The sequence below is a fragment of the Typopeltis vanoorti genome, chromosome 13, assembly GCF_054136105.1.
Source record: "Typopeltis vanoorti isolate ZY-2024b chromosome 13, IOZ_Tvanoo_1.0, whole genome shotgun sequence".
Lineage (NCBI taxonomy): Eukaryota > Metazoa > Arthropoda > Arachnida > Uropygi > Thelyphonidae > Typopeltis > Typopeltis vanoorti.
Window position 1 is genome coordinate 121160857 of NC_143561.1, and position 20675 is coordinate 121181531.

General features: G+C 36.4%; 1 protein-coding gene across 3 annotated transcripts in view; it reads right to left on the reverse strand.

Moving 5' to 3' along the window:
- LOC150100506 (activating signal cointegrator 1 complex subunit 1) overlaps nt 1–20675 on the reverse strand; it is a 215244-nt gene that overhangs the window by 171742 nt on the left and 22827 nt on the right. For all 3 annotated transcript variants that reach the window (XM_090403290.1, XM_090403289.1, XM_090403291.1), the window contains exon 2: nt 17470–17575. In XM_090403290.1, the coding sequence (XP_090259416.1) occupies nt 17470–17575 (106 nt within the window). The remainder of the gene's footprint in view (nt 1–17469; nt 17576–20675) is intronic.

A 20675-nucleotide genomic window follows, 5' to 3' on the forward strand; every position in this document is an offset into this window, starting at 1 on the left:
CAAAAGTCAGATAGGGGTACAATGGTCTTGCCTGATCTCTATATGGGAATAAAAGGTGTTAGCAGTTTTTTTTTTTTTTTGAAGAATTTTATTCATGGCAAAGGAAGAGTGAGTTTTAGCAACTACTTGTTATAACAAGGCAACAAATGCATTCAACAAGGGAAATGCACATACAGTCGTATATATAAAATTTGCAAAAGCCTTTGATAGAATGACACATGACAAGCTGGTAATCAAATTGAAACAGATAGGGTTGAATAGCAGATTAGTGCACTGGATTGGAGATTAGATTGAATCTGAAAGGTATCAATAAACATATGGGGAAGCTGAAAAAGAAGAAAGTCACTAATGCTTTGGGACATTGCTGTTTAATATGTAGAGTGATTATATTGGGAAAGGTTTGAATGGTTGATATGTCACTGTTTGCAGATGACACAAAGCTTATAAGAACTATGAGAAATAGAGTAAATGATGTAGCTTTCCAAGAGGACTTGAATAGATTGGGTAAGTGAGGAAGTGAGTGTGGTTACCAGCTCAATGTTCCAAAGTGTAAGATTTAAAAATTCATGAAGCAAAGATAAACAATTGGTAGGATATTTTGTATAGTAATGTTATCTGGAAAGGTTTCAATGGCTAATATGCCATTGTTTGCAGATGATTTAAAGCTGAAAAGAACTATGAGGAGTAGAGCAAATGATGCAGTTTTGCAAGTGGACTTGAATAAACTGGATAACTGGGCAAGTGAGTGTGGTTTACCAGTTCAATGTTACAAAGTGTCTTCTTCTCTCTTCCATCGTCTATGTGGATGATGATGAGGCCGAATGAACTCTTTCCACTTCTGTCTGTTCCTGGAGAGTCCAAAGAATTTCTCCAGTTTGTGTCGGTTGTTGTGATATGGTTTTCAGGTCCTCGTTTATTTTGTCTATCCATCTAATTCTGGGCCACCCTTTGGATCTTTTACCTTCCATCGTTGTATTCAGGGCTTTAGCTGGTAGTCTTTCTGTTCCTATTCTGGTCACATGGCCAAACCATCGCAGTCTTCTTTCTTGGATTTTGTCTATTATTGTTATTTCTTGTTTTAGTCGTTTCGTTATGTCTTCGTTTCTTAGTCTATCCAGCAGAGATACTACAAGTAATCTTCTTAGCCAACCCATTTCAGTAATTAATAATTTTCTCTCTTCAGCCTTTTTGAGATTCCAGCATTCACTTCCATAGAGGACTATTGGGATGTTGCAAAGTATAAGGTTTTAAAATTCAGAAAAAAAAAAAAAAAAAAAAAAAAAAAAATTGGTAGGATATTTTAAAGGAAGGAGGAGAATAAGGCATCTATAAGTGATAATGGAAAAGGACCCAAACTTTTGGCAACACATTACTAAAATTCTGAGGACAGGTCAGCAGATTATGGTGATGATGTAGATGCCATACAGAGAAGTAAGAATTCTATGCTTCTATTGTATAAAGTTCTGCAGAAAGTGAATAAGTATTCTGTGAAAAATTATCATAATATGAGCTTGGAATAATTTTAAATGCTGTGACAAGTTCAAACATGTTTGAAAATCAGGCGCTCCTCACTTTGCGTGTAGATCGTGCTATCAAGGCCAGCACACGCTGGCCTTGACTCAGCCGCCCGCTGTTGTCGACACCTCCGAGCACGAGAGAAGTATGGAAATATCTATTCCAGGAAACATGTGGTCACAAGCAAGGTCAATGCAATGTGCTGCAGCCGGCACACCTGTAGTGTGAGCTTAGCATTACATTGAATACGAGATCGATGATACTCGACTCTAACCAAGGTGTTCCATTAAAATTTCAAGATTTGTGAACGTAGTAAGAAAAGTTTGGGAAACGCTGGTATAAAGCATGGATTAGGCTACATGTGGATTACTGAATTAGTCACCTGGTTTTTGAAAGGAAGAAAGATACTGGAAAATACTGGAAGGGGGATCCAGAGACAATTGACTAAAGTTGTGCTTGGTCTTCTCTGGAATGATGAATTTAAAGACAGATTGAGGAAATGAAATTCACAGTCTAGTGGATGGGGGGATTGAGATATATAAGTTGGTAAGGGGTTACTACCAGATTAATTATTATTCTTTATGACATCTCTACTGAGTCTGAAGACTCATCGTGGGAGATCCAAATCAATCATCATACACACAAATCATATCATACCTCTCCTTGAATCCATTATTCACCATCAGGGAATTCCAAATCAATCATCAATCAAGAATTTAGGGAGATCCAAATCAATCATCATACACACAAATCATATCATACCTCTCCTTGAATCCATTATTCACCATCAGGGAATTCACAAACAATTCTGGCAATCTATTCCACTCACTCACCACTATCCACGCAAAAAATCTGGTCCACACACCCCTACTAACCACATTCTCACACTACTTCCACCACAGATGGCCTCTAGTTCTCCAACTATTTGTCATATATTGAAAAATTTGCTTGCATCAATTTTATAATACCCATTTAATATTTTAAAACTTTCTATCATGTCCCCTCTTTTCTGCCTATCAACTAAACTCTGTAACCCACAAATCTTCAACCTATCCTCATGAAAAGTATTCCACAGAGCTGTCACCATCTTGGTCACTTGTCTATGAATCTCTTTGATGACCTCCTGGTCCCTAGGAAAAAAACAGGTGAACAAATCTGCATGCAGTAGTCAAGATGTGGCCGAATTATAGCTTTATAAAGAGGGGATAAATAATTTCTTTATCTTTACTTGTTACAACTTTTGCAATATGCCTTCTGAACTTTAACTCTTTGTCCACGATTATCCCCAAATCCCTAGCCTCATCAATTTCCTGCAAACCAATACCATCAATATGATACACCATATGCAACTTTTTCAAACCGAAGTGCATAACCTTACATTTTGCAACATTAAATTGCCAATCATTATCCTTTTTCCATAATGAGAATTTATTTAAATCATCCTGCAAGATATCTACATCACTTTTATCAACTACTGTTCTCCCCAGTTTTGCATAATCAGTAAACTTCTGAATATCCCCTCTTAAATTTCTAGAGAGGATTACAGACAACTCGGCAAAGCACATGTTACTTAAGAACAAAGACAAATTAATAGCAAAGTTTCAAGCACTAAAACAACTAGAAAGCAACAGACAATCCAGATGCAATAGCCAGAGGAACAGTCAATCACAAACCAATGATACAAGGAGGAGCCAATCACCTGCGAGTGAAGTTAGGAGCCACCAACCACCAACCATGGCCAAGAGATCAACAAATCCAGCTACAACCTTAACACCGGAGAACTCGCACTTCTAGAGAATGGCCTGAACTACAACATTGCAACAAGGTCAGTTGCAATGGTGTAATTCATAAATAAAATTAGATTTTATTTATCACATTGAAAGAGGTTTAAAATCCCTCCCCTCCAATTTAGCCGAAATAATGCAAATGGAAACATCGTACATATTAAACTCAATAAACAACCAAGTAGCAACCTAACCAGAACAGAAAAATTGGCACTTAAATCCCTAAAAAATAACCCAGACATTGTGATTACCAAAGCAGATAAAGGTAATGCTACCACTGTCTTTGATCGGACAGTATACCCAGAAAAAATGAACCTACTGGTATCCTACCACAACATGTACCAAATAGTAAATTACACCCCTACAAACCACATCAAAAAGAAAACAACTATTAATCAGATCACCAAAAAACTTATAGCGCATGCTCCAAGAATTTATGGTATGCCAGAAATACACAAAACAAACACACCACTATGACTGATAGTTGAAGGAATCGACAGGCCTAATTATCATTTAGCCAAGAAATTAGTGGCCACACTCAAGGAGTTGGTAGGTCATTCCCGCCTCCTACATAAAAAATACACAACACTTCATAAACAAGATTAGAAACATCACACTGAACGACAAAGATTTATTAGTCAGCTTTGACATAACTGCCCTTTTCATTAATGTCCCTATCAATAATACTATACTTCTCTTAAAAACATATTTTCACCCGATATCACGGCCCTTTTTGCCCACATATTCCGCTCCAGATATTTTGTGTGGCAAAATAATTTTTACCTACAAAAAGAAAGTATTGCCATGGGCTCACCACTTCCTCCCCCCCCCCCCCACCAAATAGTTAACATTTACATGGAAGACTTCGAGCAACAAGCTCTAGATTTGGCCAGCCTAAAACCCAAAGTCTGGCTCAGATATGTGAATGATATTTTCGCCATTTGGCCCCACGGCCACGAAACATCAATTACATTCCTAAGCCAGCTGAACAAACAACACAAATATATCCAATTCACCATCAAAATCAAAAACAACAACTCTCTTCCTTTTTTAGACACACTCGTCACATGCCTTCCCTCAGGCTGCCTCTCCTTCACGGTCTACTGCAAACCTACACATACATGCATAAAAATTCATACCACCATCCAACACAAAAACTAGGAGTCATCAGCAAACTCAAACCTGTGTTTGAATGTGTTGATGTGGTGTTTTCTTCCACACTTCCAGTGTGGGAGAAAACATGTAAGTTTTTCATTGCAAAATAAGTAAGTTTTTCATATCATATATGCATTTAAATTAAATTGCAGTTATCATTTTCAATAAATAAAATTTAATCAGATCAATGCATTCATTTAGTTTGATATTAACCTTACATATATATACATTATGCACAACATATTTATAGACATCGTGTGTAGAGGCTTAAGTGCTGTGAGGACATAATGTTGGAGGCTTAATGGATTTTTTTTACAACACTCAGAAAGGATTAAAAAAGAATTTAATACTTCCTATATTTCGTCCAAGTCACTAGGACATCTACGAGGATTACAAAAATAACTAATGTAACATGAACACAAATATCATACAATACTAAGCCCAACCACGTGGGTGACACTAAAGTCCTATCTAGGTGGAGCGCCCTCTAAGGGCAGTTATAGGTGGTCTGGAATGTAAAGTGGGATCTCTGGTGATGAGTGTTTCCCAAATCTTCAGAAACTTAATGCAACCGTATTTATTAAGATTTGGTTGATTTCTAAGAGCTGCTGCTGCTTCTAAGAATAGTCTCTCTTTCTTGAATTTGCTGTGATGGAGAAGGTGGTTTTCTTCCATGATACCCTGTGGGTGGTGTCCAAGACATGGTCAGCCAAGCTTGAATGACCTTGGACACCACCCACAGGGTATCATGGAAGAAAACCACTATGCTCCATCACAGCAAATTCAAGAAAGAGAGACTATTCTTAGAAGCAGCAGCAGCTCTTAGAAATCAACCAAATCTTAATAAATATGGTTGCATTAAGCTTCCGAAGATTTGGGGAACACTCATCACCAGAGATCCCATCTTACATTCCAGTCCACCTACAACCGCCCTTAGAGGGCGCTCCACCTAGATAGGACTTTAGTGTCACCCACGTGGTTGGGCTTAGTATTGCATGATATTTGTGTTCATGTTACATTAGTTATTTTTGTAATCCCTGTAGATGTCCTAGTGACTAGGACGAAATATAGGAAGTATTAAATTCTTTTTTAATCCTTTCTGAGTGTTGTAAAAAATCCATTAAGCCTCCAACATTATATTTATAGACAATCTATTCTTTAAAAAAAAAAAAAAAATTAATTGTACTTTTCTTATAATTTGTTAATTTCATTAACAAAATAAACCAGTTTTGTTAATGTAGTGCATCTATACATCTTATTCTTCCAACACCTTTATCATTTAAGCAGGTGTTATTTATTGAAAATGATAACTGCAATTTAATTTAAATACATATATGATATGAAAAACTTACATGTTTTCTCCCACACTTCCAGTGTGTGAGATTTAATATTTCAAGTGCAGTGCCATAACCACAACATGTAATGGCAGCTTATTTTCTAGCTTCATGATGAAATAAAAACTGGACATGTGATGCATAGTGTGAAAAGAACCTTATAATATTGATATGAGAGAAATGAGATTTTTGGAACTAAAAGCAGATATTTATGAAGTCATTCATATAGAAAGAAAAACGTTTAAACACTATCAATTGTCACGCTATGAAAATGACAACTGTTGGGGGGGGGGGACAGGATGTACTTTTAATTACTATGAAAAAACGAACAGTCTATAGAAATATAGAAAGCAAAATAAAGTTCTGAACCTTAAAGAAGATAAAAGGAGGGATGAAAGTGAAGATAATTGGCTTGTTATGAATTTTAAAGAAAACCAGCAACTAAAATTGCAAGCATTTCTCAGATTCTTTAAAGGAAACGTGAGAACTATGTAATGTTCAAATTAAGGATTTCAGATCTAGAAGATTTATTTCTGATTCTCTGAAAATAAAACTTCCTTAATAAATTTATTGGCAGCCCACCCATGATCAAATTATGTGAGAGTAAGTGAGAAGTTTTAAAATGACAAAAAAGTGTTAATTATGCAAAATAAATAAATAAATAATATATTCTGAGTGCACTTAAGTTGAAAAGTCACTTGTCTCTGTTACCTCGCCTTTACTACAGGCAAGGTAACAGAGACAAGTGGGCAGGTGGATTTCTAATTTGAGGGTAATAGTGATTTATTTGCTGATAATGAAAAACTGGGAGGGATGATGATAAGGGATATAGTTGATTCATAATCTCTGCAGGCTGATTAAAACAGACTTTTTTCCTATGGAAAAAAGTCTGTTTTAATAAGACCTCTCTTATCAAGGCCTTGTAAAGAGGCAAAATCATATCCTTATCTTTACATGCGAATGTTCGTTTCAGCATTGCAATTATCTTTTGAATTGTATTTGCAATCTTTGCTACATGGTCCCTGAACTTCAACTTCCTATCTACTAACACTCCTAGATCACCAGCCTCATTAGTTTCTTCTAGCATAATCCCAACAATACAATACGAAATTGGATATCTAAGCATGCCAAAGTGCATGACTTTACACTTAGACATTAAATTCACATCCATTTCCTCATGCCTACAATTTCAGTTAACTCAAATCATTCTGCAAGTATTGCATATCAGCAGCATTCCTGATTATCCTACCTACCTATCTTTGCATCATCAGCAAATAGCTGTATGTCACTTGTCAAATCCTTTTCAATATCATTAATGTACAGATTGAATAACAGTGGACCAAGCACTGATCTTTGTGGTACACCACTGGTTACCTTAAATCTTGCAAGCTCACATCCCCCATCCACTTTTTGATATCTGTCAGTCAGCCATCCTCTTATCCATGCTAATATTCTATAACCTAAACCCATATTCTCCAATTTATGCAACAGTCTGCCGTGCTTAATTCTGTCAAAAGCCTTACAAAATCCAAAAGTATAATGGTGTATCCATTCCCGTTGTCTAGTTCAATGGTAACACTGGTATAGGATGTGAGCAAGTTGCTAAAACATGACCTTCCCTTAGTAAACCCATATTGCTTATTGCAAAGTAGAGATTCACTCTCAAACCATTTCTGAATCCAAGCCCACACCAATTTTTTCAAGATCTTCACCATCACTCCTGAGGTACTAATTGGTCGATAGTTGGATACATCGGTCTTTGCACTACCCTTGTGCAACGGAATTACCATACATTCCTTCCATTCCTGCAGAATCTTTCCTGTTCTGAGACTAATATTAAACAGCCTGGTCAAAGGAATAACCAGTTCAGCTGAACACTCTTTTAGCACACAAGATATCAGTCCATCAATAGAGTTCAGCAATAGGGACTGATATCCCATCAGTCCCTATTGCTGAATTCTTATTCAGATTGTGCAACAACTCTGAATAAGTTGTTGCACAACAACTCATCCTTATACACAGGAGTTCCTTCATCCAGTGAAGAGGTAGCAGTGAGCTCAATGTTGTGTACACCAGATTGATAGCTTTTAACAAAATGGGCACTCATTAGTTGAACAACCTGTTCTGCATCTGTAATCTCACATCATCTGCATTTAGAAGAGTTATTTTTTCATGTTCATTCTGTCTTTAACTTGCAGCATATCGATAGAATTCTTGTGGGTTGTCTTTAGCATGCAGAGCCAGTTTCTTTTCATACTCAGACTTTACTTTCTGTACAGCAGTTGTGACTATTCTAGCCTGCTCCTTATGATGTCCATTATTTTCATAACAGACATCATCCTTATGCACATGGTATTCCTTACACATCATCCTTTTCTTATGAATCTCTTACTTAATAAGATTACATATCCATTTGACTCCTACCCTATTTATTCTTCAAACTCTTGGGGCACATTCTGATATCACATCATCTAAGTATTATTTCACTGCTTCCCATGCATTGTCGATATTTTTTCCATCCAAAACCGATCCCAATCCACTGAACTTGGTATACTTCTCAGCTGATCATAATTTCCTGCTTTGTAGTTCAGCACGTAACCTTTTCTGAATGGAGCATTCATAAACTTAGTCACTTCCCAAGTGGTTACCGCATAATCACTGATACTGACTGGAGGCAGAATAGTTATGCCTTTAACTGAAATGCCCTCTGACTCTATAATCAAATCTAACATTCTTTAATCTAGAGTTCCTTCTGTCACATGCTGCTTGAAAAAGTTGTCCCATAACAGCTCAATATCAGTTTCATTCTTCTCATGAGATCTTACTGTTTCTGAATCAATTTTTGGATAATTAAAGTCTCCTATTATGATTACTCTTTTAGCGCTCATCCTTACTATTTGGTGATGCATTTCTTCATCACTAACAACCGATCCACCAGGTCTGTAACAACACTCCACTATGTAATTGATCTTGTTAGATTCCACCTCACACTAGATGGCTTCAAACTCACTGCCACATGAAATACTGTTAGTAGTAGTACTACAATCATAGGTCTCAACTCTAACTGGATACCAGTTATTAGTTTTTGAAGACTCTTGATACGAAATGCATTCAGGTGTAAGCAGTCTCTCATATACAAATCCAAGCTTCCCTCAAACTTGCTCCACACATCCAAAAACTCACATCCATTCCTTCTACACAGCATCGAATCATTTGCCGTTATAGCCCTTTTTCTTAATTCATTTTTATCATATTGAGGTAAAATACTGATGATTTTTACTTTCTCACTCTTCATTCTCGCCCCTTCCAACAATTTTTTCTTTTCTGTTTTTCAATTGCTTCCTTACTGTGTGTAGATTTGGTCTCCCAGATTCCAATGGGATAAAGAGGCTTTGGAAAGGGTACAAAGAAGGGCTAAAAAAGATTATATCTGAATTATGGAATTTAGATTATAAGGACAGATTGCAAGAATGTAGATTACAGACTCTGGTTAACAGGAGAAAGAGGGGGTGATATAATAGAGGTCTATAAACTTTTGAATGGATATTATTGGATAGTGTTCTGATGAAATTTTTCGTTATATGGAAGGTGGGAGAGAACATGGGGCATCCGTGGAAGTTAAGTTTGTTAACAGTCAAGAAAGGAGTAAGAGTAAGGTTTTTCTCTCACAGAGCAATGAGAGGGTGGAATAGTTTATCTTTGGGGAGTGCATCTAGAGTGAATGAATTTAAGGGAAGGTATGACAGCTGGTTTGGGTGATTTATAGCTTCCCTTGATGAGTCCTTGACTCCCTGGAGGTCTTAGATAATAATAGTAATAATCACCAGTCTTGTACTTCTATACATATCCTTAACTCACAGAAGTCTTCGTATAACTATCCACCCATGTGATCACATTATAATCACAAATAAATTTAGTTAATCCTTTATCCAAGTGTAAGCAAACAAAGTTTGTGCCTAAAGTATCTTCGGGACTGAGGCAACTTCTGGTAAAGGTAGACCAAGCTCTCATCACTCCTTGTCTTAGTATCTCCCATAATGCAAAGCACATCTCCTTGTGGATATGTATAATGTTATGCATTAAGGGAAGGGCCACTACCCAGACCGGTTTTGACCTTTATTGAGGTCTCGTCAGTGGGAGCCAGACTCAGAGGTGGCGATACCAAGGTGGAAGCAATGGAGAAGTCATCTTTACCTATACGAGTTGCCAAAAAGTGTCTCAGCTTATTATTAAATTACTCTGGATTTAGAGAAAGATGTTGGAATTTTTTTTTTCTCCCCCATTTGGTTAGACTATAATAAATTTAGTTAATCCTGTATCCAAGTGTAATCAAACAAAATTTGCACCTGAAATATCTTCAGGACTGAGACTTTACCTATACGAGTTGCCTTTTGGCAACTCGTATAGGTAAAGATGACGTCTCCATTGCTTCCACCTTGGTATCGCCACCTCTGGGTCTGGCTCCCACTGACGAGACTTCAGTAAAGGTCGAAACCGGTCTGGGTAGTGGCCCTTCCCTTAATGCATAGCATTATACATGTCTGCAAGGAGATGTGCTTTGCATTATGGGAGATACTAATACAAGGAGTGATGAGAGTTTGGTCCACCTTTACCACAAGCTGCCTCAGTCCTGAAGATACTTCAGGCACAAACTTTGTTTGCTTACACTTGGATAAAGGATTAACTAAATTTATTAGTCTAACCAAGTGGAGTAAAAAAAAAAACTTCCAACATCTTTTATGATCACACTCTAACCAGCTAGAGCAATATGTGAAACTCCATTTACAATTACATCCTATAATGAAATGATCAGATCTAAAACTCTTGATGCTCCCATGCACTCCTTTATATGCTGCCTGAGGCAGTTGTCTCTCAAGAACTTTAGAAATTTATTTTCCATATTCCCAAATGCTATCTCTTCATTCCAATCTAAACTACCATACTGAGATCACCCATAATAATCACCCTTTCTTTGTTTACTAATCAAAGTTGCTTATACATTTCTTCTGCACCTAACCTAACCATATCCACTCAAAACCATTAGCACTATTTCCTACTTTCACATCTGCCTTATGTGGACGTAATTCCCGTGTTATCATCAGCACCAGCACTCCCCCTCCTTTCTTGTCCTTTCTATCCTCATGAAAAAAACTGCACTTCTATTTCTATTCCCCATTAGGATATCATCTTCATTCAACCATATTTCACTTATTCCAATGATTTCTGGATGAATAAACTCAATCAGTGAAACAATTTCATCTCTCTTATTTCTGATCCTTGTGCTATTTGGAAATAAACACAGTAGTTCCCTTTTAGGTCTATGGCCAGTCCTACACAAGCCATCCTACCATCATGCTAATAAGGTTTCACATAAACATAAAGCAAAAGTTTATAGAACATAGTACATACATCTAACATAACACCACTGTACAGTACAGTATAGTACATTATTCTAAGAACTAGACAATCACTTGATTTACTATTGCCCAATTCAAAGGTTCAGATTTTATACCCAGAAAACGACCCCTCATTTCAGCAATTTTTTTTTTAACTTCAAAATTGTCTTATACACCGAAATATATGTTACTTGACTTGAACTTGTTTTGAAATCTACCAGTTGCCTTTTTTTTTAATATATAATTCTGTTAGAAATATTAACTGCAATATTCCAATGATGAAAAATAATAATACTAATGTCTCAAACTGATAATACAGCAGTCCCCTGCTTATCACCATTCCACTCTTTTTCCCATTTCAAATATAATCATGATCCTTATACTTTCCACGTGGTTCGCTCTTTCGCCAACCTTCTACATGCTTCTTCTTTCAATCGACTCACAAGAATCAATTTATTTAAAGGTAAGTTTTTGTTCATTTTTACTGTAGTTATGTATATCCTAGTATGTTATTTAGCTTTCACATGCATTCAAAAGTGATATACGGTGTTTTATTTATGTTTTTTTGACAGTCAAAATGCATTTGCAACAAAAATAAAGACTAGGTTCTACTATATGCCCATTTCTGGTTTTTGCTGGTGCTCTGGTCTCTAACCTGGAAAATAAGTGTGTGTTGGGGGGGGTGGTATATAATTAATTCGTAACTTACAGTGTGTGTGTGTGTGTGTGTGTGTGTGTGTGTGTGTGTGTGATTTTATATGATGTCACAATTTCACTTTCAGATTTTACCATTAAGATTTTTATTAAGATTCAGATTTTTATTATACCAGGAATTAAAGTATCAAATTTTAATTCCTGGTATAATAAAAAATTGGGCATCATCACAGAGAGCCAGGGAAACCAAATTATTATGGGATGAATGGTGAGAGTCTGTGTTTAAGTGTGACAATGTTATGTAACTGTGTTAATGATGGGAATGGGTATTATTAATGAAATGATTATGAAGAGAGAATGATTTTGTGCTCATCCAGTTTGGACCTATCAAGCATGTGCAAATATGTCTGCATAAGTAAGGCAGTATACAAGAACAGAGATCTGAAAGTTGTTAACTGTGTCTCACGAGTTTGTGTTCTCTTGATCTATTGCCTTGTTGCCTCTTTGTAGGCATTAGTGAGACCTGGCTATCAGAAGCAGACATACTATCTGGTATAAAGGGTATGATATTTTTAAGGATAGATAGGATAGGAGAGGAGGAGTGTGCTGCTAATGATATTAGATGACTTGAATCCAGTTGGAGTTGAGACCTATGACTGCACTAGTAACAGTTTTTCATGTAGTTGTGAGTTTGAAGCCATCTAGTGTGAGGTGGAGTCTAACAAGATCACATAGATAGTGGAATATTGTTACAGACCTAGTGGATCAGTTGTTAGTGATGAAGAAATGCATTAATAAATGCAGATGATGGGTGAAAAACAAGTAATCATAATGGGAGACTTTAATTATCCAAACACTGATTCGGTAGCTGTAAAATCTCATAAGAAGAATGAAACCGAATTTATTGAGTTGTTGAAAGACAAGTTCCTCAAGCAGCATGTGACAGAAGGAACTCAAGTTCAAAGTGTTAAATCTGATTATTGTGTCATAGGGGATTTTAGTTAAAGAACTATTCGGCCTTTGGTTGTTGACAGTGATCATGTAGTACTCACCTGGAAAGTGGCTAGGTTTACAAATGTTCTATTCAGACAAGGTTAAATGCTGAACTACAAAACAGGAAATTATTACCACCTGAGGAGTATGATGGGTTCTGTGCATGATATCACTTGTTAGATGGGAAGGATGTTGATAATGCATTGGAAATGTTTAAAAAATACTTAAATGATGAAATGAATGTGTAATTTAATTAAGCAAGACATTTGTAAGAAAAAGATGATGTGGGAGCAATACTACGTGCATAAGGATGATGTCAGCTACAAAAATTATAAGCAGCAGATAGAAGAGCCACAACTGTCATGCAGAAAACTAAGTGAGTATAAAAAGAAACTGGCTCTGCAAGCCAAAGACAAGACAACCCAAAATAATTTTATCATTATGCTGCAAGTAAAAGAAAGATTTAATATGAAAGAATAACTTTACTGAATGCAGATAGTATGTGGATGACAGATGCAAAAGAGATTGTTTAGTAAAACTGTTCAATTTTGTTAAAAGCTATCAACCTGGTGTATGCAACATTGAGCTCACTTGCAATCTTCACTGCATGAAGAAATTCAGGTGCAGGAGGAAGAGGTACTAGGGCTGCTGCATAAACTGAATAAGAATTCTGAAATAGGGACTGCTGAGATATCAACACAGATGCTAAAAGAGTATTCAGCTGAACTGGCTATTCTTTTGCCCATGCTACATAATTTGATTCTCAGAACAGAGAAGATTAGACAGGAATGGAAAGAATGTATGGCAATGCTATTGCTCAAGGTTGGTGTAAAGACTGATATATCCAACTATTGACCTATCAGCATGTCTGGAGTGGTGGTGAAGTTGATTAGAACTTGGATACAGGAATTGGTTGTTAGAGAAACTTTGCAATGAACAGCATGACTTGAATTTACTAATGGGTAGGTCAGCATTTTATGCTGTAGTGAAGGAGAGTGTCTCCTCCTTGTAGCTTGAAGACTGGAATGGCTGAGTTAGCAGATGACCAAAATTTAATTTGACAATGGTAATGAAGGCATGACAGCAACCTATGATATAGTCTGGGCATACTCCGAGACAAAACAAAGATGTGGCCAGTCACCCTGGAAGAGACAGGAACCTCACCACGTAACCTTTCGTAGTAAACCATGAAACAGAGAACTATGTCAGATTTAAGTAATAGAGACAAGGTTGGACCCTCTGCAACTTTTGTCTCCTGGAAATTACAGGGAAGAAGAGAAAGAAACTCGGAAATGTAAGATGGATACTATGAAAATAGAATATGACGAATGCCATAAACCCTCCAGAGAGGGTATCTCCTGATCCTTCATGTCTGAAAACCAAGAATCTTCTCTTAAGGCTTGCAACTTAGAATGTAAGGACCTTATATGAAGCTAGGAAGTTAGATAACTTTATACAAGAACTTGAAGCAATGAAAATTGACACTGCTGGTATCAGTGAAGTCAAATGGACTAATAGTGGAAAAATAAACAGTAAGAACCATTCTATTGTATACTCATGTGGAGACAGTCACAGGAATGGAGTAGCATTTGTACTCAAAAATAAGATTATATGCAATAAGAAAATATGCAATCCTTACTTGGATTTTGGTCCATAAGTGACAGGATAATTGCATTTAAAATTGCAGCTCAACCTTTTAATATTTTTATTGTCCAAATATATGTACCTACTTCTGATTACCCAGATGAAGATGTAGAATGTTTCTATGAAGACATTCAAAATGCACTAAACAATGCTAAATCAGATGACATAACTATAGTTATGGGAGATCTAAATGCTAAAGTAGGCTCAGAAAAGATTTCTTCCTGCATGGGAAACCAGGGCCTGGGACACAGAAATCCAAGAGGAGAAATATTAATACAGTTCTGCAAAGAAAACAATCTGGTAATAGCAAATACTTTATTTAGCCACCTTCCTAGAAGACTGCTTTGCACATGGAAATGTCCTGGAGACAGCTGTAGGAAGCAGATTGACTATATAATGATTAAAAAAAAGATTCTGGAATAACATCTTACAAGCCAAAACATACCCAGGGGCTGATATTGGATCAGATCACAACCCTGTGGTCATTAAAGCAGCAATAAAATTAAAGAAAACAATGAAACCTCTAAACATAGAAAAATATAATCAGACAAGGATGTACATTATCCCCTTTGTTTTTTTTCATTATCTATATTATATGGATCACATTATGAAGGAAAGTGGTATTAAACATGATATCAAACTTGGAGATGTTAATGTCAGCTCTTTGCTTTATGCGGATGATGTTATACTTCTAAATAAATCCGCTACAAGTCTGCAAGATTCTCTGACTAAATTGAATAACTGTTGTAATACATATGGTATGAAGGTCAGCAATAAAAAGACAAAGACAATGAAAATAGACAGAATCATTGAAAATGTCAACTGTGTTGTGAATGGAGAACCTGTGGAACAAGTAAAACATTTCAGCTACTTAGGCACGATTTTTACTGAAGATGGTAAATTCAATATAAAAATAGACAACAGAATCAGCAAAGCTGGTATGGTGGGAAGTCAACTGAATAAATTCATATGGAATAAGAGAGAAATTAGTCGGAACACTAAATTAGCTGTATACAAGACAGTGTTCAAACCAGTTTTAACTTATGGATCTGAGAGCTGGGTCAGAAGTAAAACACTTGACCAAAGAATAGAGACTGCAGATATGAGAGTCCTGAGAAAGTTTATAGGCGTGAACAGATGGCGTCAATGGCAATATCATATTAAAAACGAGGATATTAGGAAAGAACTTGACATTGTCAGCATCCAGGAATGCGTTAGCAGAGCTAATCTCAGGTGGTATGGTCATTTATACAGAATGGGCGAGGAAAGATTAGCAAAACAAATGTTCTCTGCCAGGTTGGCAACAAAACGACCCAGAGGAAGACCAAGATATAGGTGGATTGAAACGGTACAAAGTGACTTAGATGATAGAAATATAAGATCTGATAATGTTGGAATCTTGACAAGTAACAGACTGATTTGAAGGAAAATTGTAGATAGGAAGTTAGTAATGATGTAAATTTTTCATGTAGTACTATCATATCCTATACACCCCTTGAGGGTACATGTCAGGAATTTGATGATGATGATAAAAAAAGGCAGTAAAACAAAGAATTCCTAAATTTGAGAAGAAAATGAGTAAACCCTGGATGAATGACAAGATACTGAAAATGATGGAGGAAAGAAAGAAACACAAAAATCATCCTGAATACAAGAACTTAAACAAAGAGATCAGGAAAGAATGTAGGATTGCAAAAGAACTATAGTTCAACAACAAATGCAAGGAAATTGAACTTCTGTTCTGTTCAATTGAAATTCAATGTTAATAAATATAAGGTCATGCACTTTGGGGTGATTAGATAACCAATGCCATATTATATTGGTGGGATTATGCAAGAAGAGACTGATGAAGCTAGGGATCTTGGAGTTTTAGTAGACAGAAAGTTGAAGTTTAAGGCTCATAAAGGAAAAAGCCCTTCCTAAGATCTCACAGGCTATTGTATGCAGGTCTGGTCTCCTGGTTTTCATGGTGATTTTGATAAAGTGGAGAGAGTGTAAAGGAGAGTGTTAAAATGATATCAGGATTATTAAATGATTTTTGAGAATTTGTAGACTGCAGACAGTAACAAAAGGAGAAAGATGTGATATGATTGAGACATAAACTTCTAAAAAAGTCATCAGGATAATATCAATAGTACTCTCAACTTCTAAGGATGCCTTTTGCATCCTTGGAAGTTGAGAGTGAATGCTATCAAGAAGGGGGGGGGGAGGCTAGATTTTTCACTCATATAGTGGTACATGATTAGAATAGATTGGCAGTGGATGTGGTATCTGCAACTATTGTGAATGAATTCAAGTGCAAGTATGATAGTGAAGCAGATAGTATGGCCTTCCTTGATGAGCCTCTGACTTCCTGGAGGTCTCTCTTAATGTGCCATTTTGAACTTCTGCAGATTCAAATGATACTTTGCAAGAGTTGGGGAAAATTGCATAGTTGACTGCTTCTATGATAACAAGTAAAGATAAGATGGTGGATGAACTACTGTACAATGTCTTGGTCTGACCCCACCAAGAGGACAACTACTTGCAAGTCTGTCTTATTGTTGTGATGAGGAAATTTGTGGAAAGGGGAATACCCCCGAACACAGCGAAAGAGAATTAAATAAGACAATTTGAGAAGTATAGAATGCTAGGTATGCATAGATATTGAGAAAATGTAAATTAGTGAATAAGTAGAGAACAGATGATATCATGGAAACTTAAGATTGTAAGAGGGTTTTTATCAAATTAATATGGAGAGAGAGAGGGCAGGAAGAATAAGAAGCCATTCTTAGAAATTGTACAGTGTGGTGAAAGTGAGTGAGGAGTACATTATTTACAAGCAAGGTGGTGAGAAAGTGGAATGCATTACCAAACTGTGTTGTCAATGCAAAGTATGAAAATGAATCTTTGATACAATACGGCAGCAATATTACTGGTAGAGTAAGATCATCTGTGATGAGTCTTACTTTATGGAAGCATGTTAATACTTAATAAAATAAATAAACCACTTACCAGTACATGACGTCTCTTCTACAAAAGACTGACCACCACTTTTATGGGGATTCTTTCTATAGCAACATCCTTCTAGCCATATTAGTTGAGGCTTTAACACATCCATCTGAGGAGATTAATGGTAATATATTGTAGCAATGCATCATGTCAGCACTCTAACATTTATTAGCCTTCTAACATATAGTATTTCAGTTTGCAGTACCTACTTAAATACACTAACAAATGCAAAATTATTTTAAAAGTAGATAGTGTAACATGAAAGTGTCACACAGAAAAAGTAAGCAGCATACCCTGAAATTTTGAAACATGGAGAGACCCTAGAAATGAAGCATTGCAGGTCACTCAAATGGCCTTGAGAAGACACATCAAAAATTTATGCAGGGGAAAGGAATCATAAACAGCACTTTATAATATAATACTATTAATTATTCATTAATTATAGAAATTACAGACCTATAAACCTTCTACCAGTCCTTCATAAGCTGTTTACAAAAAATTACAGATGGCAAAATAAAGAGTATTAAATTTTCATCAACCAAAAGAACAGGCAGGTTTCAGAACATCCTTTTCAACTTTAGATCATTTACAAAATCAAGTAATGGAAAAAAACAAAAGAATATAATATACCACTTTCTTTGGTTTTAATAGATTATGAAAAAGTCTGACTCAATAGACCTGTGTAAAATGCTTGAAGCTTTAAATCATACAGAAATAGATGATATTTATATTAATATATTAACTAATATATATGAGATGTTCATCAGTAATAAATTTAAATGGAAAAGAAAGAAATAGAAATAAAAAGGAGTCAGACAGGGAGACACTATCTCACCAAAATTATTTACTACAGTCCTTGAATATGCTATGAGAAAATAAAACTATTAGAAAAGAGGACCGAATATTGAAGAAGAATACTTAAGCAATCTATGATTCACTGAGAATATCATTCTAATGGCAACATTACTAAAAAAGCAAGAACATATGATGACTGAATTAAATGAAGTAGGTTTGGATATAAGCAATAATTATGGATAAATCAAAAATAATATATAATGGAAATACTTAGAACAAAAACAATTCGAAATAAACCAAAGATGGATTGAAATAGTGAATTCAGACAACTATTATTATTATCCTAACACTCCCTGGAGTCAATGACTCACCTAGAAGGTCCCTTTGTCATACACACACAAGCTCATCATACCTTACCTTAAATATATTCAAATTCTCTGCAGACACCACACTCTTAGGCAATGCATTCCAATCATTCACAATGCTCTATGCAAAAAACCTGATTCTCGCTCCCTTGCTCACACTCTTCTTATACAGCTTTCAGGAATGATCCCTCGTTCTCCCCTGATCACCCATCAGGGGAGATTGAGGGATGATCAGTTTTATGAAAAATCATTTTATGTAAAACCTCTTCAACACTGATCCTGTAACAATCCCTTACCAACTTGTACATCTCTATCATATCACTCCTCCTCCTGTCCACTAGATTCTGTAAATTGTACCTTCTCAACCTTCCCTCATATTCAGCATTCCAAAGATCAGAAACTACCTTAGTCAATAACCTCTGGACCTTTTCCAACATCTCCTCGTTCTTTTGAAAACCAGGTGACCAAATCTGTGCACGGTAGTCAACATGTGGCTTAATCAAGGCCTTATACAATGGAACCAGAATCTCCTTACTTCTACAAGTCAGTTTCTCTGCATCAGTCCCAGAATTTCTTGTCCTCATAATTTTGGCAATGTGTCCTCTAAATTTTATCTACCATCATCCCAAAATCTCTTATTTCCTCCAACAATATATCCCACCTTTGTTTCCCAAATTTTAAAACCTTACATTTTGCAACATTGAATTGGCATCCCCACTTCCACGCCATTCACTTAATCTTTCAAGTCTTTTTGTAAGGTCAGAACATCAGCTCTACTCCTTATAGTTTGTCCCAACTTTGCATCATCTGCAAACAATTGAATATCCCCATCCAAATCTTCCCCAATATCATTAATATGCAGGTTAAACAGCAATGGCCGTAAAACAGACCCCCCCCCTCTCCGAGGCAGACCACTAGTGACTTTCCTCATGATATCTTGCTATCTATCAGATAGCCAATCTCAAATCCAATGCACTAGTCTAATATCCAACCCCATCCACTCTAGTTTGACTATCAACTTATCATGCAGTAATCTATCAAAAGCCTTTGCAAAATCTAAGTATACTGCTGTGTATCCCTCTCTTCTGTTTAAGGAAGCCATCACCTTATTGTAATAAGTAGATTACTAAAACATGACCTCCTTTAACAAATCCATGCTGACTACCAAAGGTAATTATTATTATCAGCATTTGACTTTCATGGAGTCAGAGACTCATCGTGGGAGGTACTCACTATTGCATACAATGCTCATCCAACTGAGTCCTAAACTGATTCAATGTGTCCACATCCATAACACACTCGGGCAATGCATTCCACTCACCAACCACCCTCCATGCAAAGAACCTGCTTCTCACTCCTTTGCTCACACCTTCCTTATATAGTTTCCAGCAATGGCCTCTTGTTCCACTCCCATTCTATGAAAAAATCTCTTCCATGTCTACCTGATAACAACCCCTGACCACCTTATATGTCTCAATCAACCCCCCCCCCTCTTCTTCCTATTCACGAGGCTCTGCAACTTACAATCCCTCAATCTGTCCTCATACTCCACATTCCAAAGACTGCTGACTACCTTTCTGAATTTTCTCTGTACCCTTTCCAACATATCCTCGTCACCATGAAAACCTGGCAACCAAATCTGTGCACAATAATCCATATATGGCCTGATCATAACCTCTCTATTTCTCCATGTCGGGGGTTTTCCACATCATTTCCATTATTTGATGTGATGTCTTCACAACTTGTGCAATGTGGCCCCTGAATTTCAGGTCCTTGTCCACCATCAACTCCTGAATCTCTCATCTCCTCTACCTCTGTTAAAGTTTCCCCACCAAGTGTATACTTTGCATCCCATCATTGCTTACTAAATTTCAAAACTTACACTTGGCAACACTGAACTGACAGTTCCACTTACGTGCCCATTAATGCAATCTATTCAAGTCCTCTTGTAAGGCATTAACATCAGCCTGACTGTGCATTACTCTCCCCAGTTTTATATCATCCGCAAAAAGCTGGATATCACTAGTTAAACCCAACCCAATATCATTA